This window comes from Thamnophis sirtalis, unplaced genomic scaffold (genome assembly GCF_051295495.1).
Source record: "Thamnophis sirtalis isolate CommonGarterSnake01/CBP01778 unplaced genomic scaffold, rThaSir2_p1.2 scaffold_3, whole genome shotgun sequence".
NCBI classification, from domain to species: Eukaryota; Metazoa; Chordata; class Lepidosauria; order Squamata; family Natricidae; genus Thamnophis; species Thamnophis sirtalis.
This window is the reverse complement of record NW_028261383.1, coordinates 82,067,395-82,091,249: the sequence shown is the minus strand read 5'-3', so window position 1 is coordinate 82,091,249 and position 23,855 is coordinate 82,067,395. Positions and strand designations below refer to the sequence as shown.

Below are 23,855 nucleotides of genomic sequence, written 5' to 3'. Positions count from 1 at the left end.
GAAGATGCCGACGACACTTGTCAAAACCACCTTAAATTACCTCACACACAGCACTGGCATGCATAAGAATATGATGTAAACTTGTTTTTTAAAAGGCATCTTTGATTTGCGTTAAAACAACTTCAACACATGCAATGTTCTGATTGCACCACAAACGCAGTAGTCATCCTTACCTTTCACAGAGGCACTGAGTTTTATAAATATGAGCATGATAGTGTAGAATAATCATATCAGTTATAAGCTACCAACTTTAGATGTTGTACAAGGGCATCCATCCTTGTTCTTCTTTCCTGGCCTTGTTACGTGTGTCCTGCAAGCAGAGTTCATTTCCATTTAGTTTGCTTTCAATTGATCCATTCCATCCTCTCTTTATTCACCTAGACCAGCCTATTTGGCCTGTAAATAAACAGTGCTATTAAAATCTGGATTCTACTTTTTTCCCCAGGTTGGCATAGGTATTTCCTTGCAATGAACCTCTGGAGGTATTCAGGCTGAGAAATAATGAGTAGCCTGAGTTTGATTCATGAACCACATGGCTCAGTGGGAAAGAGGCACAGTGAACAACTTCTCTGTCTTTTTCTTTTGGTTTACTCTAAAGGAGGGCAGAGTATATGGAGTGGTAAATGAATGGGTGAAGAGAGGTCACTAATTTTGGAGGGTCTTGGTCTCATGGTAAAATTAATCATTTCCTAATTATTCCCAAGCTCTTTAGATAAGATAGATATTATCTATTGCCAAGCACCACTGTAGTTTCTGAAGAAATGAACAACAGGCATAATCAAGTATGTGCAAAAGTAGTTATTCACAAAGAAATAAGAACGAACAGTTTAGAAAACATTTTAAAAAAATATTCTGGGGATAAATATAATCCTGATGTGTAAAGGCATAAAACCCCTTTGTCAGGAACTATTTTTCTTGCCCTTTTCTGTATCTTTTCCAGCTAACCATTTTTTTTTATTTGTAGCAACTAGAATAATATGCAGCATTACAAGTACCAGGCGTGCCTTCCATTTGTATTAAGGCAATGGCATTTTTATTTTGATCCAATTCATGATTCTTAGCTTGCCCCTAGTTTTTTTCAGATGATGCTTACTAAAAGCTTTCACAAAGCAATTCGCTATGACCTCAAGTTCCTTTCCTTGGTGAAGCACAATTAAAGTCTAAAAATGGTAGTTTTCATTGCTATGATGAAATTTATTTGATGATGATGATGATGATGATGATGATGATGATGATGATATCATCTACCATGAATGGAGTTCAGTTCCTGAAGACCACGTGAACATTTCCCTATTGTTTCTTACTTTTGTCTCGGTTGTAATTTAATTTTAGAGACTGGGGAATTCCCAGAAAAGTATTCGTATTTGCTGTAGCAGAAGGAATAGGACATCTTGGTGTCATTAAAAGATTAGATCCAATGCTGTCACTTCATCTAATAAACCTGCTATTAAAATCTGGATTCAAGTTGTATGTACAGATACAGACGTAAGGTGTGATCGTTGGAATATCATTCAGACTGGAGAAATGTGACCAGACAATAGTCAAAGCAGAGAAGATAGTTAAGACCGATGGGTGGAACTATCAGTGGACCACATAGCAGACATACAGACCAGATACAAGTACCTTGGTATCCCATAATCACGTGGAAATCACAATGAGGAGGCAAAGAAGACAACTACATCCAAATACCACCAAAGATTAAGACAGATCCTGAAGAACCAGCTCAATGAGAAGAAAAAGATCCATGTCATCATCATGTATGCACTGCCAACCATCAGATACCTTGCCAGTATAGTCAGCTGGCTAAAACAGTACATGGAGACTGCAGATATGAAGACTCCAAAGCTTCTTATAATGTATGGAGGTTTCCACCCAAAGTCCAGCATTCAGACACCTTATATCAGCCAGAAAGTGTGTGTGGTCAGCCAGAAAAAGTCTGGTGAATGTCAAAGCCACTGTCCTGGATGAAACACAGAGCATCCAAGGGTACATCAGTAAGATGTCACTCAAAAATAAGTGGCCGAGAGAATGCAATAGAGAACATCAGGCATGGGAGGAAGATCAAAGAGAAGAAGTGACATGGCAGAGAAGACTCTGCATGGGATGTACCTTCTACATTAAAGGGAAGGGACTGATATTGGGAAATATTATCAATGTCTGAAATGAAAAGACAGCATTGAGGCACTAGTCACAACAATACAAGAACAACAATAAGCACCAGATTCATAGAAGCACGGGTCTACCACACTAGCCAGGCCCTAAGGTTCAGATTATGAAGAGAGGCCTCAGAGATAGTCCAATGTTTAGTAACAGGCCGCAAGAGGCAGGCAGGAACAGGATACACTGAACAGCACAACAAAGTAGCTGGCATTATGTACAGAAACATCTACAGAGCATATGAGCTCAACCAGGGGTGTCAAACTCAAGGCCTGTGAGCTGGATCCGGCCCACAGGGTGCTTAAATCTGGCCCTTGGGGATAGCCTGGAAATATCAAAGGACTGGCTCACGGTGCTTCTGGTGGCTAAAATGGGCTGCGTGCAAGGGTGGCTCATTTTCACCCTCCATGGCCTCCTGCAGCACTCTGTGGCCTGAAAACAGCCCCCAAAATAGGCTGAAAAACAGCCGAAAAATGGGCTGGAAAACGGGCTGGAAACAGGCTGAAAATGGGCCCAAAAATGGTCCCTAAAACAGCTGGAAGAGTGCTGCAGGAAGCATCCTCCTCACCCTCCACACTCCGGCCCCACCGTCCCATGGAGTAGAACTACAATGCTGATCCGTCCGTCGAAGAAATCCAGTTTGACACCCCTGAGTTAGACCTTCCCAAGTCCATATGAGAAATTCCATAGAAGGTTGTGGAGAATAACAGGGTTAAGATCCTGTGGGGCTTCCAAATTTAGACGGACCAACAGGTAGTGTCCAATCAACCAGACAGGCATGGTAGTAGAAGACCGAGGTGGTGATTGATGTAGTGGTGCTAGATGACAGCAACATTAGGAAGGACTATGAGAAGTTGGAGAAATAGCAATAGCACTTAGACTTATATACCACTTCACGGTGCTTTACAGCCCTCTCTAAGCAGTTTACAGAGTCAACATTTTGCCCCCAACAATCTGGGTCCTCATTTTACCCACCTTGGGAGGATGGAAGGCTGAGTCAACCTTGAGCCTGGTGAGATTTGAACTGCCAAACTGCTGGCAGCTGGCAAGCAGCAGAAGTAGCCTGCAGTACAGCACTCTAAAATTGCATTTTTTTGTGAAAATATTAAACATATTTTGAAGTTAATGGCTAAGAGTTCTGTAGGAGAGGTACAACTATAGAACTTGGGGAGAAATAAAGGATTCAAGGTACCACCTTCCCCTTCCCTTTTTTTTGTCCAATCAGCTAGTGAAATTCAAATTGCTAAATTTCAGGCAGCCGGCAGGCAGCAGTTGTAGCCTGCAGTACTGAACTCTAACCACTGTGCCACCGTGGCTCATAAGAGGGCCTGAAGGAGAAACTACAGAAGATACAGAAAGTAAAGGCCAAAGTAGTCTAAGTGGATCCCTTTGGGCTGTGACTCTTAAACTGGGAGAGTGGCTCCAGCAGATCCCAGGAACAACCTCAGAGCTTTCTCTATCCAGAAGGGTGCAGTGCTAGGAATAGCTAAGATTACTCTGCAGAACTCTCAATCTCCCAGACCTCTAGTACAGGACCGTGTTTGAGGAAGAGTCAGACTACTCATTGGGTTGAGAAGGGATTTAAATACACACACACACACACACACACATTATATAGTGCTAGGAGCCATCTATCTGGAATACCTTTTGCTTATGTGGAGTACTTATTGCAACAACTGGACAGCAAAAATAACTCTTCCTTCTGTGCAAGTACACACCGTAGTATGATTCCATGCAACAAATGCAGCCAAAAAAAGTTGCAGTTTGATTTGGCTGAAGAGCTAATAGAAGCAGCAACAATAGCAAACCCAACAATTGTAGGGGAGGGGGGTATCCGTGCATTTCATCCCTCTTTTGTATCCCTTCCAAACGATAACTGACTTCTCATCACAGAATTAAAGACTAGCTGAGCGAGGAAAGTCCTTGGGAATTTCTGGTGTTTTGGAAGAACAAGGAGATCCCATAGGAAGCCTTAGAAGGGCTGATCAAGAGCTCTCAGCTCTATGCATATGTTAGTCTCCTTCCGACAAGCTGCCAATTCCTTGGTAGCAGTGTGAGGCAGTGCCCAAGAGAATTGCAGAGAAATTAGGAATCTGGAGCTTAAATTAGAAAATGCTAGGTGTTTTATTTGTGCACAGCTATCACCCATCTCTCAATTTACTTTGTATCTTCCTTAATAACTTTACTGATGCTCTACTATAAATTCTAGTTGAACTGCTGCGTAGTAGACAAAACAACTTCAGGTACATGAATCTGAAAGAGTCAAGCAACAAAATTGGTTGTAATATAAGGATCCCAAAGGATTTGAGGGGGGGGGGCGAAAAGAAGCAAGGATGGGATAGAAATCTGCTAGAAATCCAGATTGTTGATGTAAAATACCTGGATTTGGAAGAAAAGTCCTCTCCTGCTCTTTTGGGGGAGGCAAGCACAGTTGGACTTAGTATCTATCCAACTATGGGCTAGCATAGCTAACCATATTAGATAGCACTTTAATGCCAGCAGAAACATTAACAACATGCTAGAGCTTTTAGTTTCCAAATCACAGACTAAAGCTTTGGTTTTAAAACATGTGTTCTTGAGAAAAGCTTGTCTGCATGGATCTTACACTTTAACTGACTACCCCTGTGTTTATATCATGAACCCAGAGTTGGTATTCAGCAGGTTCTGACCAGTTCTGGAGTGGAAATTTTGAGTAATTCGGAGAACTGGTAAAAACCACCTCTGACTGGCCCCGCCCCCATCTATTCTCTGCCTCCCGAGTCCCAGCTGATCGGGAGGAAATGGGGATTTTACAGTATCCTTCCCCTGCCACGTCCACTAAGCCACGTCCACTAAGCCACGCCCACAGAATCAGTAGTAAAAAAGAATTGAATCCCACCACTGCATGAACCCCATAGGATTTGCAGAAAAGCTCCATGGGAAAACATATACTTTGCATGCCAACAATTCCAGCTTCCTAGCAGCATGGCAGCACTGGATAGGTAGGGCTAGAAAAGAGTTCTTCTGCCTAAACTCTCTGGATTCATTGACAGTCTATCCTGGGTTCACATGCACAGCAGCATCCTCTAACCAAAATCTAGCCACCCGGGGGATTTATGGGAACCGAAGTTCAACACAGTTGAAAGGAAGCTGCCTTAGGGTGCAAAATCACTTTGTGAGGAGCTATTGGACCTGGCAATGGTCCTGTGTGAATTCAGCACGGACTCTATGCAGTCAAAATTCTCCAAAAGCTTTGTGTTAACAGAAGAGAGTGCTATGGAAGTGATATTTCAGGGAAGCTTAAACAACACAACTGATCTCATCCGGAACCTTTTGATAAAACTCGGGATTTCCTGAAAATCAATCCATCACTTGATAAGTGCACAAAACAACTGACTTATGATGATAGTCCTTCCATTGAAACTCACAATCTTGTTATGCTCTGTTTTCTCCTCTCCAAAGGGACAAGTCCTCGGTAGTTGCTTATCTTTTGCCAGCCCGATTGTGGTCCTGTTTCTATTGTCTTAAATGTTTGGCCAGGGCCAAGCAAGGGGAAATAATAGGAAGGTTAAGGAAATAGGGTCAGGATAGACAAGGAGTGATTGAGGAGATTCTGGTCTTAGAGCGATGGGATGCAGTTTCTTTCTTGCACATGCCTCTATGCACTGCACAGCTAATCTCTTCTGCATCTCCAGGGAATGAACCATTAACAAGATGCTCAAAGGCCTTTAAGAACTGAAGTGGGTGAGAAAAGACTGGCCCTGCTGCTACTGCCGTTGCCTTCCTGCAGTTTCTAAGAACGTGTGTTCTGGTTGGCTCAATCTTAGTGGAACATGAGCCCTTTTTTCTGGAGGGATTGGTGCTGGTTTGGCACTCCAGGTCTGTACTAATATTGCTATTCCTTCAAATCACCATAAAGGAGCTCCTTTCTCTCCGGCATCTTCTTCAGTTGAGTTCCTTGTGCAGGATTAATGCTGGAGTTCAGGAAAAATATGATCCTATATATATATTTAAAGCAGGAAAAAGAAGGGCAAAACCATTCTGAAACGGAGTGACAGAAAACCTCCTTTTGATCAGAACTGCTCTGGACAGAGGGAAGCTTTAGCCTTCTGCCTCCCATATGCTCCAGATTAAAATTATTTGCTTTGACAAGAATCCTCCAAACTGGCACCGATAGTAGCCATCAGTGTAATATGAGAGGGAAGACAGTCCTAATTTTATCTAGCCATTACTACTGTACTATTCAAGCTGGGGGAAGGGACCATATTCTACCTAGCCCTCTGCATGCAGGTGGGGCACAACCAAAGCTTTATTTGGAAATCCTCTTGCTGGCTGCTTCAAAATTAAAACAGGCAAGCAGAGATCTGCCATTCCGTGGTGCAAAGTCTCCCCACTGGGATATCATCTGCTTTGTTGGTGTAAACTTGGTATTGCCAACCAAGACCTCACACAACACAAATGAGGAGCCAGTGATTTTCGGGCCTCTTTAGCTGCAGTGAACCAGTTGCCAATTGGGCCATTGCTATTCCCTGGCGCAGGCAGTGGTATAACTAATATAAATGGGTCCCAGCCTGAAAGAGGCACAAATATTACTAAGAAAGACCTCACATGTGACCCAAGCATCTGTGCATTAGACCTATTTATGCGTTTCATGAAAATAGAAGGATTTAACTACTCTGCTGCCAAGCTGTTTTGTCCTCCCTCATCAATCATCAAAAAGCTCCAGAACAGCAGGGACTCTGCTGGGACTCCAGCCTTCTGCTTAAGGCATGGGCGAATAGGAGATCATGCCCAAGATTGGAATGCAGGGAGAGAAAGGTTTGAGCAGTGATTGGCTCAAGAAATATTTCTGGAGATGTGGGGTGGGGGTGGGGGCAAAAAAGTGAGTTTCTCCATCTTTGTATTACGGGTCACAGGCAAATATAATAGGCTCCTCCAACTTGGTGCATTGAATATCTATAATTCCCAAGCACATAGCCATTGAGAATTAATATCCGACACATCTGGACTATTATTGACTTCCATGACTTGAAGCAGCACAGAGAATGCCAAATTCCGTGATCACATTTTTCTGCTGATAAAGGTGCTCATGAAGGGCATTCTTGAGAAATGCTGCCTTCACAGCAGGCAATTTTGTTTGCTGCATGACATTCGGTCTTAGTCCCATCATAGGGTATTCTGCAATATTGGGGATATTTTAGAAAGCAACAGGGAGGGAGGGAAAGCAAGAAGGTAGAGGAGACATTGGTCTGGAGTTGAAAACAGGGGGGATCCAGCGAGGCCCCTGGTCAAGTTTCCTTTTGGTTACTGAAATCTCAGGGAAACCTACTCCGTCCAAAACGAGCCTCCAGGCTCCGTCCCAGAGCCTGGAGGACAAAAAGACCTTGCTCGGAATCCACCTTTCAAAAGATTCTCTGAAGATTAAATTCCATACCAGATTCCCAACGTGCCTTTCTTGGCTTCAAGGGTGAAACTACTGCAGTCAGCAATGGCTAAACTCAGCAGCCTGACTTTGAAACGCTGATTAATTTTGATACGTGGCTTTCCTCTTAAGTGACAAGATACATTTCCTCTGATTCTGGCAACTGTCATTATGCCCACCTGACTGTTGCCCAGAACAATGAATGCCAACCTGCTCCCTCTTTTGCATGACAACGTGTGTGTGTGTGTGTGTGTGTGTGTGTGTGTGTGTGTGCGCGTGCAAGCTTTTGTGCCTCCCTTGGGTTGCTTCTGACATTGTCAGAATGGGAAGTGGAGAGGCACCTATCAGTCCTTCTGGAGAGCACAAGACTCTCACTTTTCAGAGGTGTCAGGAGTGCAGATGAGTCTTTGCAACATACTCACAAGCAAAGATCGGTTGTGTGTCCCCATTCCCTCCGTGCAGTTTCAGGACAGCACCTGTAAATACCTCTTCCTCCTGAAAAGCATTCAGGGGTTGAGGAGCACCTGCTGACGAGCCGCCAGATCTTCCCCTCCCCCCTTCCCCCATGCTCAGGTCAATGTGTGCTTGAAAGGGGGTTTCTATGGAAACCCCAAGGCTGGGCAGTGATGTCACTGCCGAGACTTTATCTCGTACAACCCCGGCCGTGGCTGTCAGGGCCAGTGTCCCCTAAGTGCGCCCCTTTTCTCTGACACTTGCCTGGCCACTTGTTCTCTTTCTGACAGTCAGGTTCGAGGTGTCACAAGTTTCTGACAGGGACACTGTCCTCCGAGGGGAAGTTGGGGCACTAAGGGCCCAGCCCAGTGAGTCAAAAGTTCCTAAAATAAACACAGTGCGGGAAAAGAAATCTGTAGGAAGAGAGTAGAGGGGGATTTATGTAAGCTCTGAAGCAGACAATTCCATTCAAAAACCTTGATGCATTTACTGCCCCAGGGGAGTTGTGTCTGCTAAGTAAGTGTTTTAAAAAAAGGGGGGGGGGCTGCCCTTCCATCCACAATATCCTGGACTGGCAGTTTCTGAATTTCAAATGAATCCCATTTTATATCTACCCACAAATAGGTCTTTTTTTTTTCAGAATCCCCATACTGCTTCAGAAGAAGTTAGAAGAGAGCTTGCCTCCACCTCAGCTCCGACTTACCTTGTTTTGGGGCCTTGGGAGGGAGTGGATGGCAGCATTATGGATGGCTACAGCCGCCCAGCATATTGCTCTCCCGCAGGAGAACTAAGTGTGCCTGCAAAGGAGTGGCAAAAGTTCTGTGATGGGAGGCTCTTCCAGCAGCTGCCTTAGGGGCATTTTGCTGCCCTAGATTCAAGCAATTATTTTTTTCCCAAAGAGTCATTGAAGGAGATTGGCCCTCCTTCCATTTCCACGTACATATGTATGGCACTCAGCCAAATCCCTTAAGAGACCTTAAAGGGTGGGTGAAGAGTGTGTGTGTGAGGGAAGGGTCTTGTTCCCCTCCCCTCCCCGGCCCATCATGTGTGAAGTCTGCTTTGTTGGCTTGAGATCTAAACCCTCACATAAGCAGTACTGTACAGGCACATTGCATATAACTTAAGTGTTACATTTTCAGGGTCTCCTTCCCTTTGGATTGGTCTTTTTCTCTCTTCCTTGATGCCTGATAGATGCACTGACTACTCTTCTCATAATCCCTAGCCAACACACCACGGGGTGTGTTGGAAGTGCTACACTAGCAAATCTGCCAGAGACCAGGTAAGGGAAGGCTGGACTACAGAATAGCCTGTTATTCTTTGTGCTGCTTTGTCTCTATACCTTCCCTTCCTCCCCCCCCCCCATTTTTCCACCTCTCTGGGTTTGCTAGGCTTTCCTGGGTGGGTGCGTGCAGGTGATGTATGTGTGCATGCATGTTTGCATTCCTGAATGTTGCTCCGTGTGCCTTTTCCTGCGATTCGATGTCCCTATTGTTTGCCTATGTGTCTCAGCCTGGCTGTATTGTTCTCTGCCTATTTCGTCCCATCTTTTGTGTCTCTTTCTGCTGGCTGCGGGTCTCTGCGCTGCCGGAACAGATGCAGGTGTCTTTTTGCATCAGGTCAGCCTCCTGGCCTGGATCCTGTCCTCACTCGGGGGGAGGGGGGGCACTGGCGGGGTCATTCGCGCCCTTCCTCTGCAGCAGAAGGGGCCCAGGGACAGCGCAGGGATTCCAAGCAGCTCCTCGGGGGACATTTGTCCAGAACAGAAATGCCGATGATTGGCAGCCCCTGGCCTGCACCAGAGAAGCGCAGGCCTGGACTCGGAAGCAGACGGGACTTTGGAATCCTTTGGGAGTTCTGGCTCCTCTGCCAAGGTGGAGAGTGGAGGAAGGGGAGCCAGCCTTCCCTGCAGAGGACACGGCTGAATCTCCCAAATCAGCGGGGTCCCTTCCCCCCCTCCCGCCGTCCTTCCTCGCCCTCTTTCTCTCATCTGCAACATAGGGACGAGTTCCTTCCTTCGCGAGTGAAAAGGAGAGGCGATGCCTCCTAAAAAGCAGCGACTGCCAAAAGACGGGCGGGGAGGGGGCGTGTCGCTATGGGCTCCTTGACCTTGGCCCTCTTTCTGGGTGCAAGGTGGAGGGCGCGACCGGCTGGGCAACTCTCGGCGCTCTCGCTCTCTCTTGGGAAGGCCGCTCGGAGATCAGAGGCTCCCGGAGGCTTCCCCTCGGTGTCCCGGCTGGGGGCTGAATTCGCGAGAGCCGCGAAGGAGGGAGGGCGGTGGAGGTAGTGGAGCCGCGGACCTGTTGGACGGACGGGCTGCTTTGACGGGGACCGGAGGAGGAGGGGAAAGTAGGCTTGCAATGGGGGGAGGGCTGGGGAGGGCGTCTCCCCACACAGCCCCAGCTTTGCTTAGGGGCTGGTGCCCGGCTTCCCCTTCCCTCGCGGGAAAAAAAAAGGCGTCTGCGGGCACCAGCGCGCCCGCCTCCTTTCCCAGAGTCTCCGCGGGCAGGTTTTTTGCAACCCGCTTTCGCCGGGAGCCAAGCACGGGAGGCAAGTGCGCGCGGCTCCGCCTGGCGGCTGCAGCTTCCACTCCCTCCCAGCGGAGAGCTTGTTTGCGTCTCCGGAGCTTGTCAGTCTGGAACCAGCTGTTGCTCCGTCCCTTCCCGTGGCGGATTCCAGTCCGGGTTTTGCAGCCCCTCGCTGGCTCTTTCTTCTTTCTCTTCTGCATTGCCGCGGACAAGGTGCTCGCCGCCAGCCCAGCGCTGCCTGGCAGGGAAGGACCGAGAGCAGAGCGGGGCGAGAGCGAGAGACACGCACACGCACAGTCGCGCCGCGGCGCTCGGCCGGCGAGGGGGGTCTATGCGGCTGGCCGGCGCGGGCTCTCCAGCGCTGGCTGCCGGAGCGAGCCCCCTTCTCCCCCCGACGCCCTCGCTTCCCCGCAGCTCGCCCTCCGAGCCCCGGCGGCGGGTCCGTCGGGCCATGAACCGCCGATGGGGCAGGCGAGGAGCCCGCGGCGGGCTTGGGTGCTGAGCGGCCCTGAAGTGCCCTGAGTTCTCGTGGGGGGCAGAGCCCGGCGGACTCCAGCTGGGACAGACGGCTCCCGCCCGCTCCCCTCCCCTGCTTCCTCCGGACCGGGTCTCGTCCCGTCCTCCTGCCGTCCCCGCGCCTCCTGCCGAGGAATGGCTGGATGGCTGCAGCTCGGCGCCAGTGCCCGCGTGGGCACAGGGCTGTGGCAGGTTCTGCTGGCCGGCACCATCCTCACCAGCCACATCCATCCCAACGGTGAGTCAGAGCGGCTTTCACGCGCGGCGGCGGCGGTCTCAGTGAGCCACGGTGGTGGCACTCTCGCCGGGGAGCCTTGGTGGGAGGGACGGCGGGAGGGCGATGAGGCTCGACGGAGACGACGGTGCCCAGCGGAGACACGGAAACTGACCGGGATCTCCTTTCGAGGGACGGGTTGGAAGTGGACAAGGAAAGAAAACCTGAGTTTGTAAAGGATGCGGCGGCGGCTGATTTAAGATGCGATGGGGGCGTCGCGTTGTTAGGCGAGACGCTTGGTGAGAAGGAAGCCAGCAATTTCGGGGACCCTGGACTCGACCGGAGAGCACTTGGTATCACAAAGTGCAGCAACAAAGTTTCAGCTTGGCTGTATCCTTGCTGCAGTCGGGAGCCACTGGGCTCAATGGCATCTGGATGCCGGCTCTGGGAGTGTCAAAGACTCTGCTTTTGTTGCTGCTGCTGCAGCAGCGACGCTGGGTGCGAAGGCCTTGCTTGGTGGTTCTGCCCATTGCTCCTGTCCTTCCACTGAGTCCAATATCAGAACTCCAGAGGGAAACCCACCTTCCCAATCCCTGCCCCATCCTATCTGGTGGTCTGTGTGTGTGTGTCTCTCCCCCCCCCCCCCGCCCACCTCCCCCAGCTTCTTTGCCTTCTGTAGAATATCCTGACTCTGGGGCCTTCCTCTCACAGAATTCGAATTCTTTTCTGCAAGGTGACTGAAGGATTTTGTGGAAAGAGGCAAACCAAAGTTTGCACTCTGATCTCGGAGGAGTGACTAGAACCCCTGGAGAGGCAAAATATGGAAGCAGAACTTCAGCAGTTCTTAGGGCAGTTGCATAGTGGGGGGGGGGGTCGGGTAAGAGAAGGCTAAGAGTCGGAAAGGTACAACTGCTTAGCCTGAATGGCTGATTTCTGGGATGGATTCCCCCAAATGGTGACATTTCCGATCCTGGGTCCTGGAAAGACACGTATGGTTGTGGGAAGAGGTGCAGCTGATGGTGGGGGGCACATACCGGTAGGTATTATTAGGGCAACAGAATCCCCTTCAAAGCTTTGCTAAGAAGTCCTCTACAATTTCCCCATAACAATGACACCCATGCTGTCAGCCATGGTCTGACCAGGCTCCGATGCATCTAGCAACAGCAGAGTAACCCTGTAATAAAAATTAAGCAGCTGCACAATCCATGGGAATCCAATCAAAGCTTTCATTCTGAGATGGGAGATGGTAGACTCGGGACCCCAAATTGTAGAGACCTTGCAAGGTCAACTAGCAGGTCAGGTGAAACACGCATGGGACTGAAGCAAGATGGCTTTCCCAGCTCTTCTGCCTCTTTCTCCCCCCCCCCCCCCTCCACACCAAGCAGAGTCCCAAAGAATTAATGGGAGACACAAGTTGTACTCTCTGGCATTGCTTGGAAAGCCTCAACAGCTGAAAGATTTCCAAATGACAATCCTATTAATTCCATCATAATGCAGCAAGGTCATATTGTAGCTCACATACATTCTTGAACACGCTTTCCAACAGATCAGCCAGGTGATCTCCAGCTATCTTGGACTGCAAGTCCCATAATACCCACTGGCCACGTTGAATAAGAATCCTGGGATTTGTTTATTGCAGCACAATCAGGCACCATCAGGTGGAAAGATTGCCTCATATGCTTTTTTGATGGTTAAATGGGTGTTTCAAAAATTAAGGGACTATACATCTTACATAGATAACATACATGCATACATGCATGCATACATGCATACATACATACAGGGACTGAGACAGCGAGACCTCATGCTCCACACGTGGTATTGGCATGCACAGATCTTCACACAAGCAAAATGTAATTTATACATACAGTATGACTATTGCATGATAATGAATGCACATAAGATTATTACACACAGATACCAGGGTACATACACAGACAGACACACACACACCACACACACCTTGCAAATATTCCCAGAAATAATTAACACTCTTTAGGCAACATGCCTCCAGTCCCACATGGCTCACAGACTTGCATGCCATAGAAACATTCAACTCTACACAGAGGCAGAACATCTGGCAGTAAAAACGGGCACTCTCTACAGAGCACCAACTGCAAAAAAAACAGCCCCCTCCCCATTACAGTTTACAGCCGTACAGTGGTTCTTTTCAAACTCTTCACATGCCACAGGCTGCTTTGAAGGATGAGGACAGGATCTGGCAGCTGAGAAGAGCATAAGTGGATACTGTTTGTCTTTTCATTCTTTTCCACTGATCGCAGTGCCAGCCTGCAGGGAGCCAGCCAACTCTCCAGCAAAGTGGGAGGTGGGGAGGGGGGTAGAAGCCTGCCAGCGCAGAGACACAATCACCCAAGGAAGGCTGTGGAAGGGGTTAGCTCCCTGCTGAAGGCAGCCAGTGTCTAACCTGCCAGGAGCCTGTGGATTGGACTCCCTAGCAAGATGTGAGGCCTACCCCTTGGGGGAAAGGCAATTTAACCAATTTGCACAGTGGGGTGGGCAGCGTCAGAATATAGCCACCTAGTTGTGCCTTATTCCAAATTCACAGGAATCTAGGCCAATCAAAATGCCTCCCTACCATCCCCTCCCCCCCCTCCCCAAATTATTGTGCTATTCTGAGAGTCGCTGTGCCAGCCATAGCCAGGCACAGTGTAGGAGTTGAAATAAGCTCTCCAAATTGCTTGACTAATTCCTTTTCATTCCACCTCTCTGTAGCCCCAAGTGCCCCTTTCCTTGGATGCTCATAAACTGCTCTTTGGTCTCCTATGCGCATTGTCCTTGTCTCCGGGTTTCTCTTTGGCTCCATAGACTAACGGCCCTTTATTGCAGTCAATGACTCTTCACTCTATTAATTCCAGTTTCCTTCCCAATTCTGTCACCAAGGCATTTTCGTGGAACTGAGAAACCCAATCACTAACATAATATAATACCTCATCCTTTTAATCCAGAATACTTGGCATTCAGGACATAGTTACTAAGATGAATTAAACTCCTCTTTATCATACAAGCATGCCTCAGCTCCACCCTCCCCCAACCCTCCTTGTTTCTTTTAAGCTGCCCTGACTGATAGATAGATTAAAGGATATTCAAGAGTGATTGATTTGTCTCAGTATTGATCTTGGGTGTAGTGGCCTCAGAGTAAAGGTGCACCAGGCAAAGGTAGCTTTGATTGGCAACCCCGGTTTAGATGGAAAGTGTCCTAAGGCAACAGCTGGAGAAAAAGAAGGATGCCTGAGTTGTTTCTGGGGTAACTTCTGGGAAGTTAGCCCTGTGTGGCATGCAAGGGGAAGCCCGGATCCTGTAATTTAGTTGGCATATTCCCGAAATGTTTCTTGATTCGGCTTGACTTGTCCTTTCCATCAACAGTGAGACAAAACAAGGCACTGTCTGCTGCCTTGGCATTCCTCCACCACATCTCCCAGCACCTTAAGTTAGCTGTGAATTAAGCAATATTGAGCCTCACTTTTCATGCAAAATAGGGGAAACAACAGAGTTGCTCCACTGCGTGCCTGTTAATGCAGTGTTGTGCAAAGTTCTGGGAAGGAGCCATACTATGAACTGAAAGCCCAAGCAGGGCTCTTGATGTCTTCCAAAGAAGGATGCCCTGTTAAGTAGACACTGAATATATTTTTAAAAAAACGTGGCATCTGGTAACATGGAGTCTTGCCTTCATTTGCTTGTTCTGAATCCCAAGGAAGATGCCCCACATATATTTCCCACAACCCAGGTAGGCACAGAGTGAGCATCCTTTCTCAGTCACCCATGGAGAAATGTTGTGGTGGGAAAAAATCTTTGAATCTAACCTCTTTCTGATCAAAGAGCAATGGGGGAGGGTGTTTGAGGGGGAATTTATTTTCTGGGTAGGAAAGGAGAAGGCCAAGACTCTGAGAAAAGCTCTGAGTCCATATTCTCCATCCCTGATTTGTGATCAGATTGTCATTATTATGGAATTCTTGCTAAGGATCCTGCTATGCATGTGCACACACTGTCCCAAATAGAGTCAAATTCTAACAGAGGAGAACATTTGTAGCTCAGGATTGAAATGAAGGCTCCTTGGTGCTTGACCACTGATGATATTACCTAATTGGGTAACAGAACATCTGCAAGAAAGTAACGAAGCTCAGAGAGCACCAAGGACCCCTCAGAGTCCATTCCTATACTCAAAAGCATTCACAGTCCTACAAATAGACGAGAAAGTGCCATACAGGTCTTTCTCTAGCTCCACCCACTTCACGATGGTCCCATTTCAGTTTACCTTTCATGGTTCTTCATGCGCCAGCATCCCAGAAATAAGGAGGCATGCCAAAAGTAGTTTCCCCTTATCTAGTGCTGTCTTGAAGTATTAATCTACAATTCCCATAATCCGTAATTAACAAGACCTACATATTTGGAAATAACATTACAGAACATCTAGAAGGTAGAAGGTGGAAGAAGGCTACCCTAATGGAAAGTTAGTATCGAGGCAGAGAATGCCCTATGAAGAAGGAGCATAACACCCTTTGTTCAATGCGCCATAAGAACAGAGGCAACGTTCAAAAGTGCAAGTTATAGTATTATTTCCTTAGAGAGCTTCAACTCTAACAGGTTCATAGAAAGGGTGGGGTGGAGTTTATAGTTTGAGAATTGCCTCATTAGTACATAAAGTAATCCACCAATAGAATGGGTGTAAATAGGGTTATCTTATACTATAATATTGTCTCTCTCCCACTGCCTTGAAGGGCCAAATTTGTCTTGGATTAGGCATCTCATTTTGGGAGACAACCAGCATATACCCTTTTAGCCTGGAAACTGATATAAAATCAGCCAGCCTGAAAGTTGAATATGATGATTCCCATTCTTTACAAATACATAACCAAAAAGGGGAAGGCAAGCATCTGGGTTTATTTGAGAGTTCTCCAAGGGTCAGTTTCGAAAAATACAGGTGGGATTTAGGAGTTATACTGTTCGCAAAACAGCCTGTTTTAATTGTTAATCCAAATCCTCCGCAAGGAATAGAATCACCTTCTACTATGTTACTCACTCTTTATTTCCATAATTACATGGGATAAACACAGTTTGATGGATCATTCCTCACTCACTTTTCAACGTTCCAGGCAATGTTTTTCTAATTCTAATCTAATCTGCATTTTTGATGGTGGACTAATTAACCTAGAATGTTCCTTAGAGACATCAACAGGTATCGCAATCACCATTTGATTCTTGGAATAGTCTTTGGAAGAGAAACAAGAATTCTGATAATAGAACTGTTAAATGTATTTAAACTTTGTAAAGAAATTGTCCTTTTTATCTCTTAAATAAACAAGGACTTGCGCACCAGGAATAGCAAAGTGAAGTTTTTTAACTGTTTCCCACCTTTATTATTTTTCTAAATAAGGTGATGAAGATATCCAGCAATACCTTCCTCCTCCTATTCTCACATCAACAACCCTGCAAGGTGAATTGAGCTGAGAGAGAGTGACTAGCCCAAGGTCACCCCAGCTAGCTTTGAACTCATGGTCCCCCGCTTTCTAGCCTGATGCCTTAACCACTAGACCAAACTGGCTGTCATTAAAGACCATTGTTAAAAAAACGCATCCAGAGGATGTGCATATACAGTACTGCAGGGGATGGGGATGGATGGGGGAATGTATTGGTGAGAGGGAGGAAAGTGTTGATAAATCAGAGATGTAGAGACTCTGTAAGAATGACTCGAGGGCTGGGAATGTTACCAAAACAATTTGATCTGTATAGTCTCTCTAAGGGAAGGGTAAAGGGTGACTTGATCACAATCTCTAAATATCTACCTGGTAGAGAAAGAGAATTCTGATGCTAGTTGGTACATGCAACAATGCAGCAAACAAAGGCAGAAGGAGAGCCTTGCTGAAGACCGATGGCCAACAAATTAAGCCAAGAAATTAGTTGTCGACATACTGTACCCTCTTAGCACCAAAAGAGAGGAAAGTAACCACTAAAGTAATCTGAGTGCAGGTCAAACCTGAATTGTTGCTTTATTCAATAAAGCCTTCTTTCATAACAGAAACTCCTGGCAGAACAAAGGATCCGTAAGATCTTTCATTAGCCCTACTTTCCAACATACATGAAAACCAAAGACCGTCTGGTGACTTTGGGATAGCATCAACTAGATAACTACTACTGAGCCAATTTGTGGTTCTTTTTGGTTCATGCTGGGGTCAGCTACACCTCCCCTGAAAAGCATGCAGAAGTAAGGAACTAAAAAAGCCAGTTGCGTCTTTTTTTCTAGGAGACAGATCGTTACTGTGAAGCAGAGCTGAAAAGCAAGCAGACACTTCCAGTAGTTGTATGCTAAGATTTCCACGAGCATGTGCGGAAACTTAAAATGGGTACTTCTAACATTATAATAGGCTTTTCATGCATAATTCCCAGGATTTCAGTTGATGCCTAGTGACCACAGATACATTTTCTTCATGAATGATCTGTCCCAAAACTTCTTTTTTCTGGTCTCCCAAGTGGTGCACTCACTGCAATTGTAACTGAGTCCATCCAGCTTGCTGTTGGTCACCTGCTTCTTCTTTCCCCTGCATGGAGCCTTCTGCAGAAAGCTAGAACTTCACAAATTAGGATAATTTGAGCCTGGTCATTTGTGTCTCAAGTTAGAACTCTGGGTAGATTTGAATGATCCATTTATTTCTTTTCTTGGCAGTCCATGGTATCCTCAGGTGTCTTCTTCCACCACCAAAGTTCAAAAGTTCAATGCTCTTTCTATCATGCTTCTTCAACGTTCAACTTTGCTACTATAAAACGCCATGAAGAATACTATTTATTGCATGATTCTGATGCTTGTACATATAGACATATAACATCTGAATATCTTTTCTAAGATATTCATGGCTACTCTGCCAAGTGCTAGTCTTGCGGCGTATCTCTTGATTACCTGTTCCTTTATTGTTGATGATGGACCCTAAAAGGCACTTCAATATCTTAATTGTCAATTCTAAAGCTAGTTGCTATGCCTACTGTCGTTAGCTTTGGCTTATTTATATTTAATTTTATTCCCATTTTTATTGCGCTTCTTGACTTTTATTACTAGACCTTGCAAATCTTTGCATTTTCAGCCATCAGAGTAGTGTCATCAGCATAATGCAGATTGTTTATGTTTCTTCCTCAGTTTTAAAACCATGCTAATTTTCCAGTTCAGCTTCCCTTAATATAAATTTAGCATATAGGTTGAATAAATCAGGTGAAATTATGCAGCCTTATTTCACTCCTTTGCCAACCAGGAGCCACTTTGTTTCTCCATGTTCTGTCTGTACTGTGATTTTTGGACTTGTATATGATCAGAGTAAAGATGGTGTGGCAGCAGCAAATGCCACTTTGGGGTTCAGAATTGAATTTGCAGCTCTTCCCTTTCCATTCTTGCACAGCCACCCCAATTAGTGGGGTTTCCAAAATCAGAAATTTTAGTGAAGTTAAAGACTTCCTTTCATTTCCTCTCCATAAGCCACACAATGGGCAATGGACAAATTTGTTTTCTTCAGTTCTGCCACTACAACTAAGTCTCATCATAAACATCACGAGGAAGCTGTGAATATCTTCCAACCTTACATTCTTTTGGTCAGAAGCAGCTTTAGGATAACAATTTATTGTCTTTGTTCATCGATTCTTGTATTTTTAGCAACTGAATCATAAGCAGACGAGAGATGTCGGGATGGAGGAGAGTGTAAACATAAGAAGCGAGTTTTCCCCCTCTGGTTTATAGAAGATAGCAATGTGTAGAGTTCCCTGCAAAGATTGTGATCTATAAATGACCTAAGACAGTAGGAACACTAGAACGTAGGAAGAAGCCTTATGTTAAGTCTAGCTGTTCAGTATGGTCGAAATATTCTGCAAGCAGCTTTTCAAGTGTTCAGTCAGGAGTTTTTCCCACCATTTCATCAAAATACTGAGGCAGGAACTCTATTTCACACAAGCTTCCTTATAAAGAAAAATGGGATAACACAGAGTGAATAATATCTGCAGCAAATGCATCTGTCCTATTTCACAGAAAGCACACTTAAATTTGCTAAATTTCATTTGGCCAGTAGCTTTATTTCCTAGCTAGAGTTTGCCGTTATTGTATGACCAGGATTGTTCCATTCTGATCTTACCTAACATTCCCCAACCCTAATCTGCCCTCATAATTGTTCTTTTTCCACAGCCTTTTAAGAATGTACCAATAGTACATTGTGTCATTCACCTACTCCTGCCATCCTAGATCTGAATCATTGCAAATATCAACATAAAAATATAATAACTATTGTTCCAATTAAAAAATCCAACCTCTCTAAACTGGAAATGCTATAGCTATAAGATGCTTGCAAACTTGCCATGATAGATATTTGTTTTTTTCAGGCACGTGACAGTTAGAAATAAATTGCCTGTTGTTACAGACTTCTTTTCTTATAGCTAATATTTGTTGATAGAGTTCCCCTCTGTTAATTTATCTAATTGTCTTCTAAAGTCATTGGCCATCACCATACACAGGAACAGTAAATTTCATATGCTAATTATAACGTGCATAGATAAAATACCTTAACTACCGAGTCTACTTGCCAATAATTTAATCTGGATGAATAAAGAATCCACCATTTTGAAAAGGGAAGGGATAGATCAGTTCTATATAATTTCCTAATACTATTCTTAACTTTAAAATATTTCATGTACTTCTTTAGACGATTTTAGTAATCTAAAAAACTATTCTTCATTATTATTTTCTTTAAGATGTCACAATTCCCTGATTCTTCTTTGCCAATTATGCAAATGAAGCAGCTCACTAGCCCCCTTATAATATGCCTACATCTAGATCAAGCAGCCAACAAAAACTGTTGGAAAATATCTTAACTACCAGTCAATATTAAGGACATTTATGACTTCAATTATACATACATATGTTTACACACACATATCACCCATTCAGTTTGGGGAAAATTTTTACCTAATGAATGCTAAACCAGGCTCATGATTCAATTTATTGATAGGTCTACGTGGTGGTTTGGCTTATATACTTTTATTTTTAGCATAGACTAAAATGGAGTTATGTCTGGGAATGCAGCCATTATCTTACCATGTTGTATGAACTAGCCCATTATATTAAGCAATACTTACTCAAGCAAATTATATGCATAAAACTGTGATTTTTCAACTCCGGTTTGGAATCTAGGCTGTTTGTCTACAGCCGAGGTGGCGCAGTGGTTAAATGCAGCACTGCAGGCTATTTCAGCTGACTGCAGTTCTGCAGTTCGGCTGTTCAAATCTCACCGGCTCAGGGTTGACTCAGCCTTCCATCCTTCCGAGGTGGGTAAAATGAGGACCCGGATTGTTGTTGGGGGCAATATGCTGACTCTGTAAACCGCTTAGAGAGGGCTGAAAGCCCTATGAAGCGGTATATAAGTCTAATTGCTATTGCTATTGTCAACTCAAGCATGTGGAGATCTATATCACAGATCAAACTAATCAGTAATATGTACAGTAATACCGTATTATGTCTCAGAGTGTTCCCAGAAAACAAACCCCTTTGCATATGGAAAATTAGAACCGAAGAGTATACATAAAAATCCTGGTAATGAATCAGACAACAGTATTCAAACAATAGCCAGTTCATCTAAGGCTCTAAGCAGACTGTGAAGGCTGCATCTTTTCCTAATCTATATACTACTAAAAACTTTCATTGCCATTACCTTTAACTGGGCCAAAAAGGTCATTTTAAGGCAACACTTTTTGAACTTAAATGGGCTAACTTACAAAATGTTTCCAAAATCCAGGACCCATGACTATGGGAAGAATTAAATTTGGGGAAATTATAGCTACATCAATGCTTCATTTTCAAGATACTTCCTACCAGCTGGGAAGGGAGATATCTGATGCGCTCTGCCAGGTTTCCACAAGGAAACTCAATGGGAAAGCCAGCAGAAAGTCAGGATTCGTCGATGCTCCCATGCTTTTTTGGTTTAGGTAATGAAATATCTCTGAAACAATGACCCAGTGGGGGCATGGATTGTCTACTTCAGTGATGGCTAACCTTTTTCTCCTTGCGTGCTGAAATCGCGTGCATGTGTGCGACAGCGCACTTGTGTGTCCACACCTATAATGCAATGCGCCCCACCTCTGCGCATGCACGAATGACCCCCCCGAGCAGGCATGTGATTCCCATGTGACCCATTTTGGGCCTAGCAGGCCTCCCTGGGACCAAAACCTCCTGGGACCAAAAATGGGCCATGGCGGGCACACTGCACCCCAAGGCACACCCCCACCCCCCACGCATGTGCACACCCCATGAATGCGCATGAGTCTCCCACATGTGTGGCAGAAATCCAAAAATCAGCTGGCTGGAGGGAGGTGTCCATGCATGCGCGGTGGAACTGAGCTGGGCGTGCCCGCAGCTCACGTGCCCGCAGAGAAGGCTCCGCGTGCCGCCTGGGGCACACGTGCCATAGATTCGCCATCACGGGTCTACTTTATTTCAATATTCTTGCTACATGCTACTTTTGAACTATGTGTGTAACTGGAGAATATTCACTTATATGATCTCCCACAAGAAATCTGACATGATGCATTCCAGAACAGAGGCATCACGTGGTGTTTCCAAACATGTGTAGCTCTGTTTTGAACTTTCCTCTTTCTTCTTGGCTTGAATCGATCTGACTGCCGGAGGGCCTTTCAAGTGCTTATCCTGTTTGGATCTTGGATTTTCTTTCATTTGTCCCTGCATTACAGAACTATTCCCCAAGGGTTTGTGGTTTGCATTATGGGCAGAAAAGGGGAGGGGGATATATGTAAGAAAGCCAAAAGTATCCTTGGGGTGGTCTGAGAGCAGAACTGCTGCTTACTCATAGAAATGACATGGCACATCCAGATGCAGGCTAAAGAGGGCTCTGAAAGGGAAAATCTCCAGTCACCCTGGCTGCCCACTGGCATTTTCGGCATAAATGTCAGCGTGAGCATCTAAAGCTGAGCCAGAATGCTCTGGGCTGAAAAAGACCATTTGTAGAGTTTGGGCATTTGCCAACGCCAGAACAAAAGGGATCAATTCTGTAGTAATAAGGGCTGGAGAGGGTAGTCTAAAGCAGACTATGTTTGCATATGGGCTAGATTTGTGATTAGCACATAATGCTGAAAATCCACCCAAAATGAAATCACGAGTAGCAGATTCAAATTGAGAAGTGGCCAAAGGCTCCAGGAGACATCACACTTCATGATTTGCTTGTATTAGCATAGAAACATAGACATTCCCCGTTTTGCCATCTTCTCTAAGGCTATCAGGTCTGGGCTGCAAAACTTTGGACAACCACAACATGTGAGTAGAGACACAGAAATCTAACTCTTTGCTGCCATCGGCTCTTTGTCTGGAATTTTGCAGCCCAGATCTGGGAGTCCTAATCTGCAGAATAAACCTAGGACAGAGGTTTACTCCCTACACATCTAGCATGTTGGCAAAGCTGATCTAATGAGTATTCATAACCTTTTGATTCTATCCTATTTCTTTTGATTGAGTTATTTGGAGGAGGCCGAGACACAATTTGTAAGTATAAAGAAGCAGCTGTATGGAAAGGGGAATAATAAATATCACCTATGGTTATTCTCTGTGACTATAATTAGTTCTCTTGGCCTATCAGGCCAGTAAGATAGCCAAGGCAAGGAAGGGAGCAACGGTTCTTAAGTAACCAATCATGTGGTTCTCATTCGTGACCCGTCAAAACCGCGGTCCACAAAAGCGCGATCAATGAAAGCGCGCATTTGACATCATCACAGCGCGACGAAAAAAATTAAAAATTGAAATAACAATAAAATTAAAGCAAGCCGATTCACATAAAGGTAAGGGTTAGGTTTAGGGTTAGGGTTAGGTTAAGGGTTAGGGTTAGGTTTAGAGCGTTAGGGTTACGTTAAATTTTACGTTAAAGGTTAGCGTTAGGTTTAGCGTTAGGTTAAGGGTTAGGTTTAGGGTTAGATTTAGGCTTAGGTTAAGGGTTAGGTTTAGGGTTAGGTTTAGGGTTAGGTTTGGGAGGGTTAGGGTAAGGTTTTCGCTTTATTTTTACATTTTTCCATCACAGCGCGATGTTTTCATCGCACTGTGATGACATCAAATGCGCGCTTTCGTCAACCGCGATTTTGTCGTCCGCGGTTTTGTGGTGGAACCGTTCTCATTAGGGTTAGAAATACCTGGACAACCTCATGATGGGAGCAGAGAGATACAGAAGTCTAACCCCAGTCTGCCCTTCCTATTTTCTATTCAGTCTTCAAGTCAGAGAGTCTTCTCTAAATCATACTAAAAATCATTAGTGTGCTATTGGCGTGCATCCGTGACTTATGTTTATGTAGATGTGAGCAAGAATCATTAAAATAGAGCCATGTGACAGATTTGACCAGGGTCCTGAGCTTCATTAGAATATGAACTGTCCATAGTCACTGTTGTTTGGAATATGCATTCATTGCGAAGATCACAGCTGTGTTTTAAGGATTGTGAGGGACATCTAAATTATGCATTAACCCTACTGTCAATAGTTCCTGACTTCACAAATATCTTCGTCGCATAACTCTGGCATCAGTTTGCATGAATGTCCTTTAGGGAAGCAGGGTG

General features: G+C 45.3%; 1 protein-coding gene across 2 annotated transcripts in view; it reads left to right on the top strand.

Moving 5' to 3' along the window:
* The first annotated feature begins 10,625 nt into the window (after positions 1-10,625).
* The window catches only part of UNC5A (unc-5 netrin receptor A), a 100,722-nt gene continuing 87,492 nt past the window's right edge, over positions 10,626-23,855 (top strand). Inside the window, exon 1 of one of the 2 annotated variants that reach the window (XM_014066895.2) lies at positions 10,626-11,290. In XM_014066895.2, coding sequence (XP_013922370.1) covers positions 11,188-11,290 — 103 coding nt within the window. In that variant the 5' untranslated portion in view covers positions 10,626-11,187. The remainder of the gene's footprint in view (positions 11,291-23,855) is intronic. The other variant, XM_014066896.2, reaches the window with a different exon arrangement.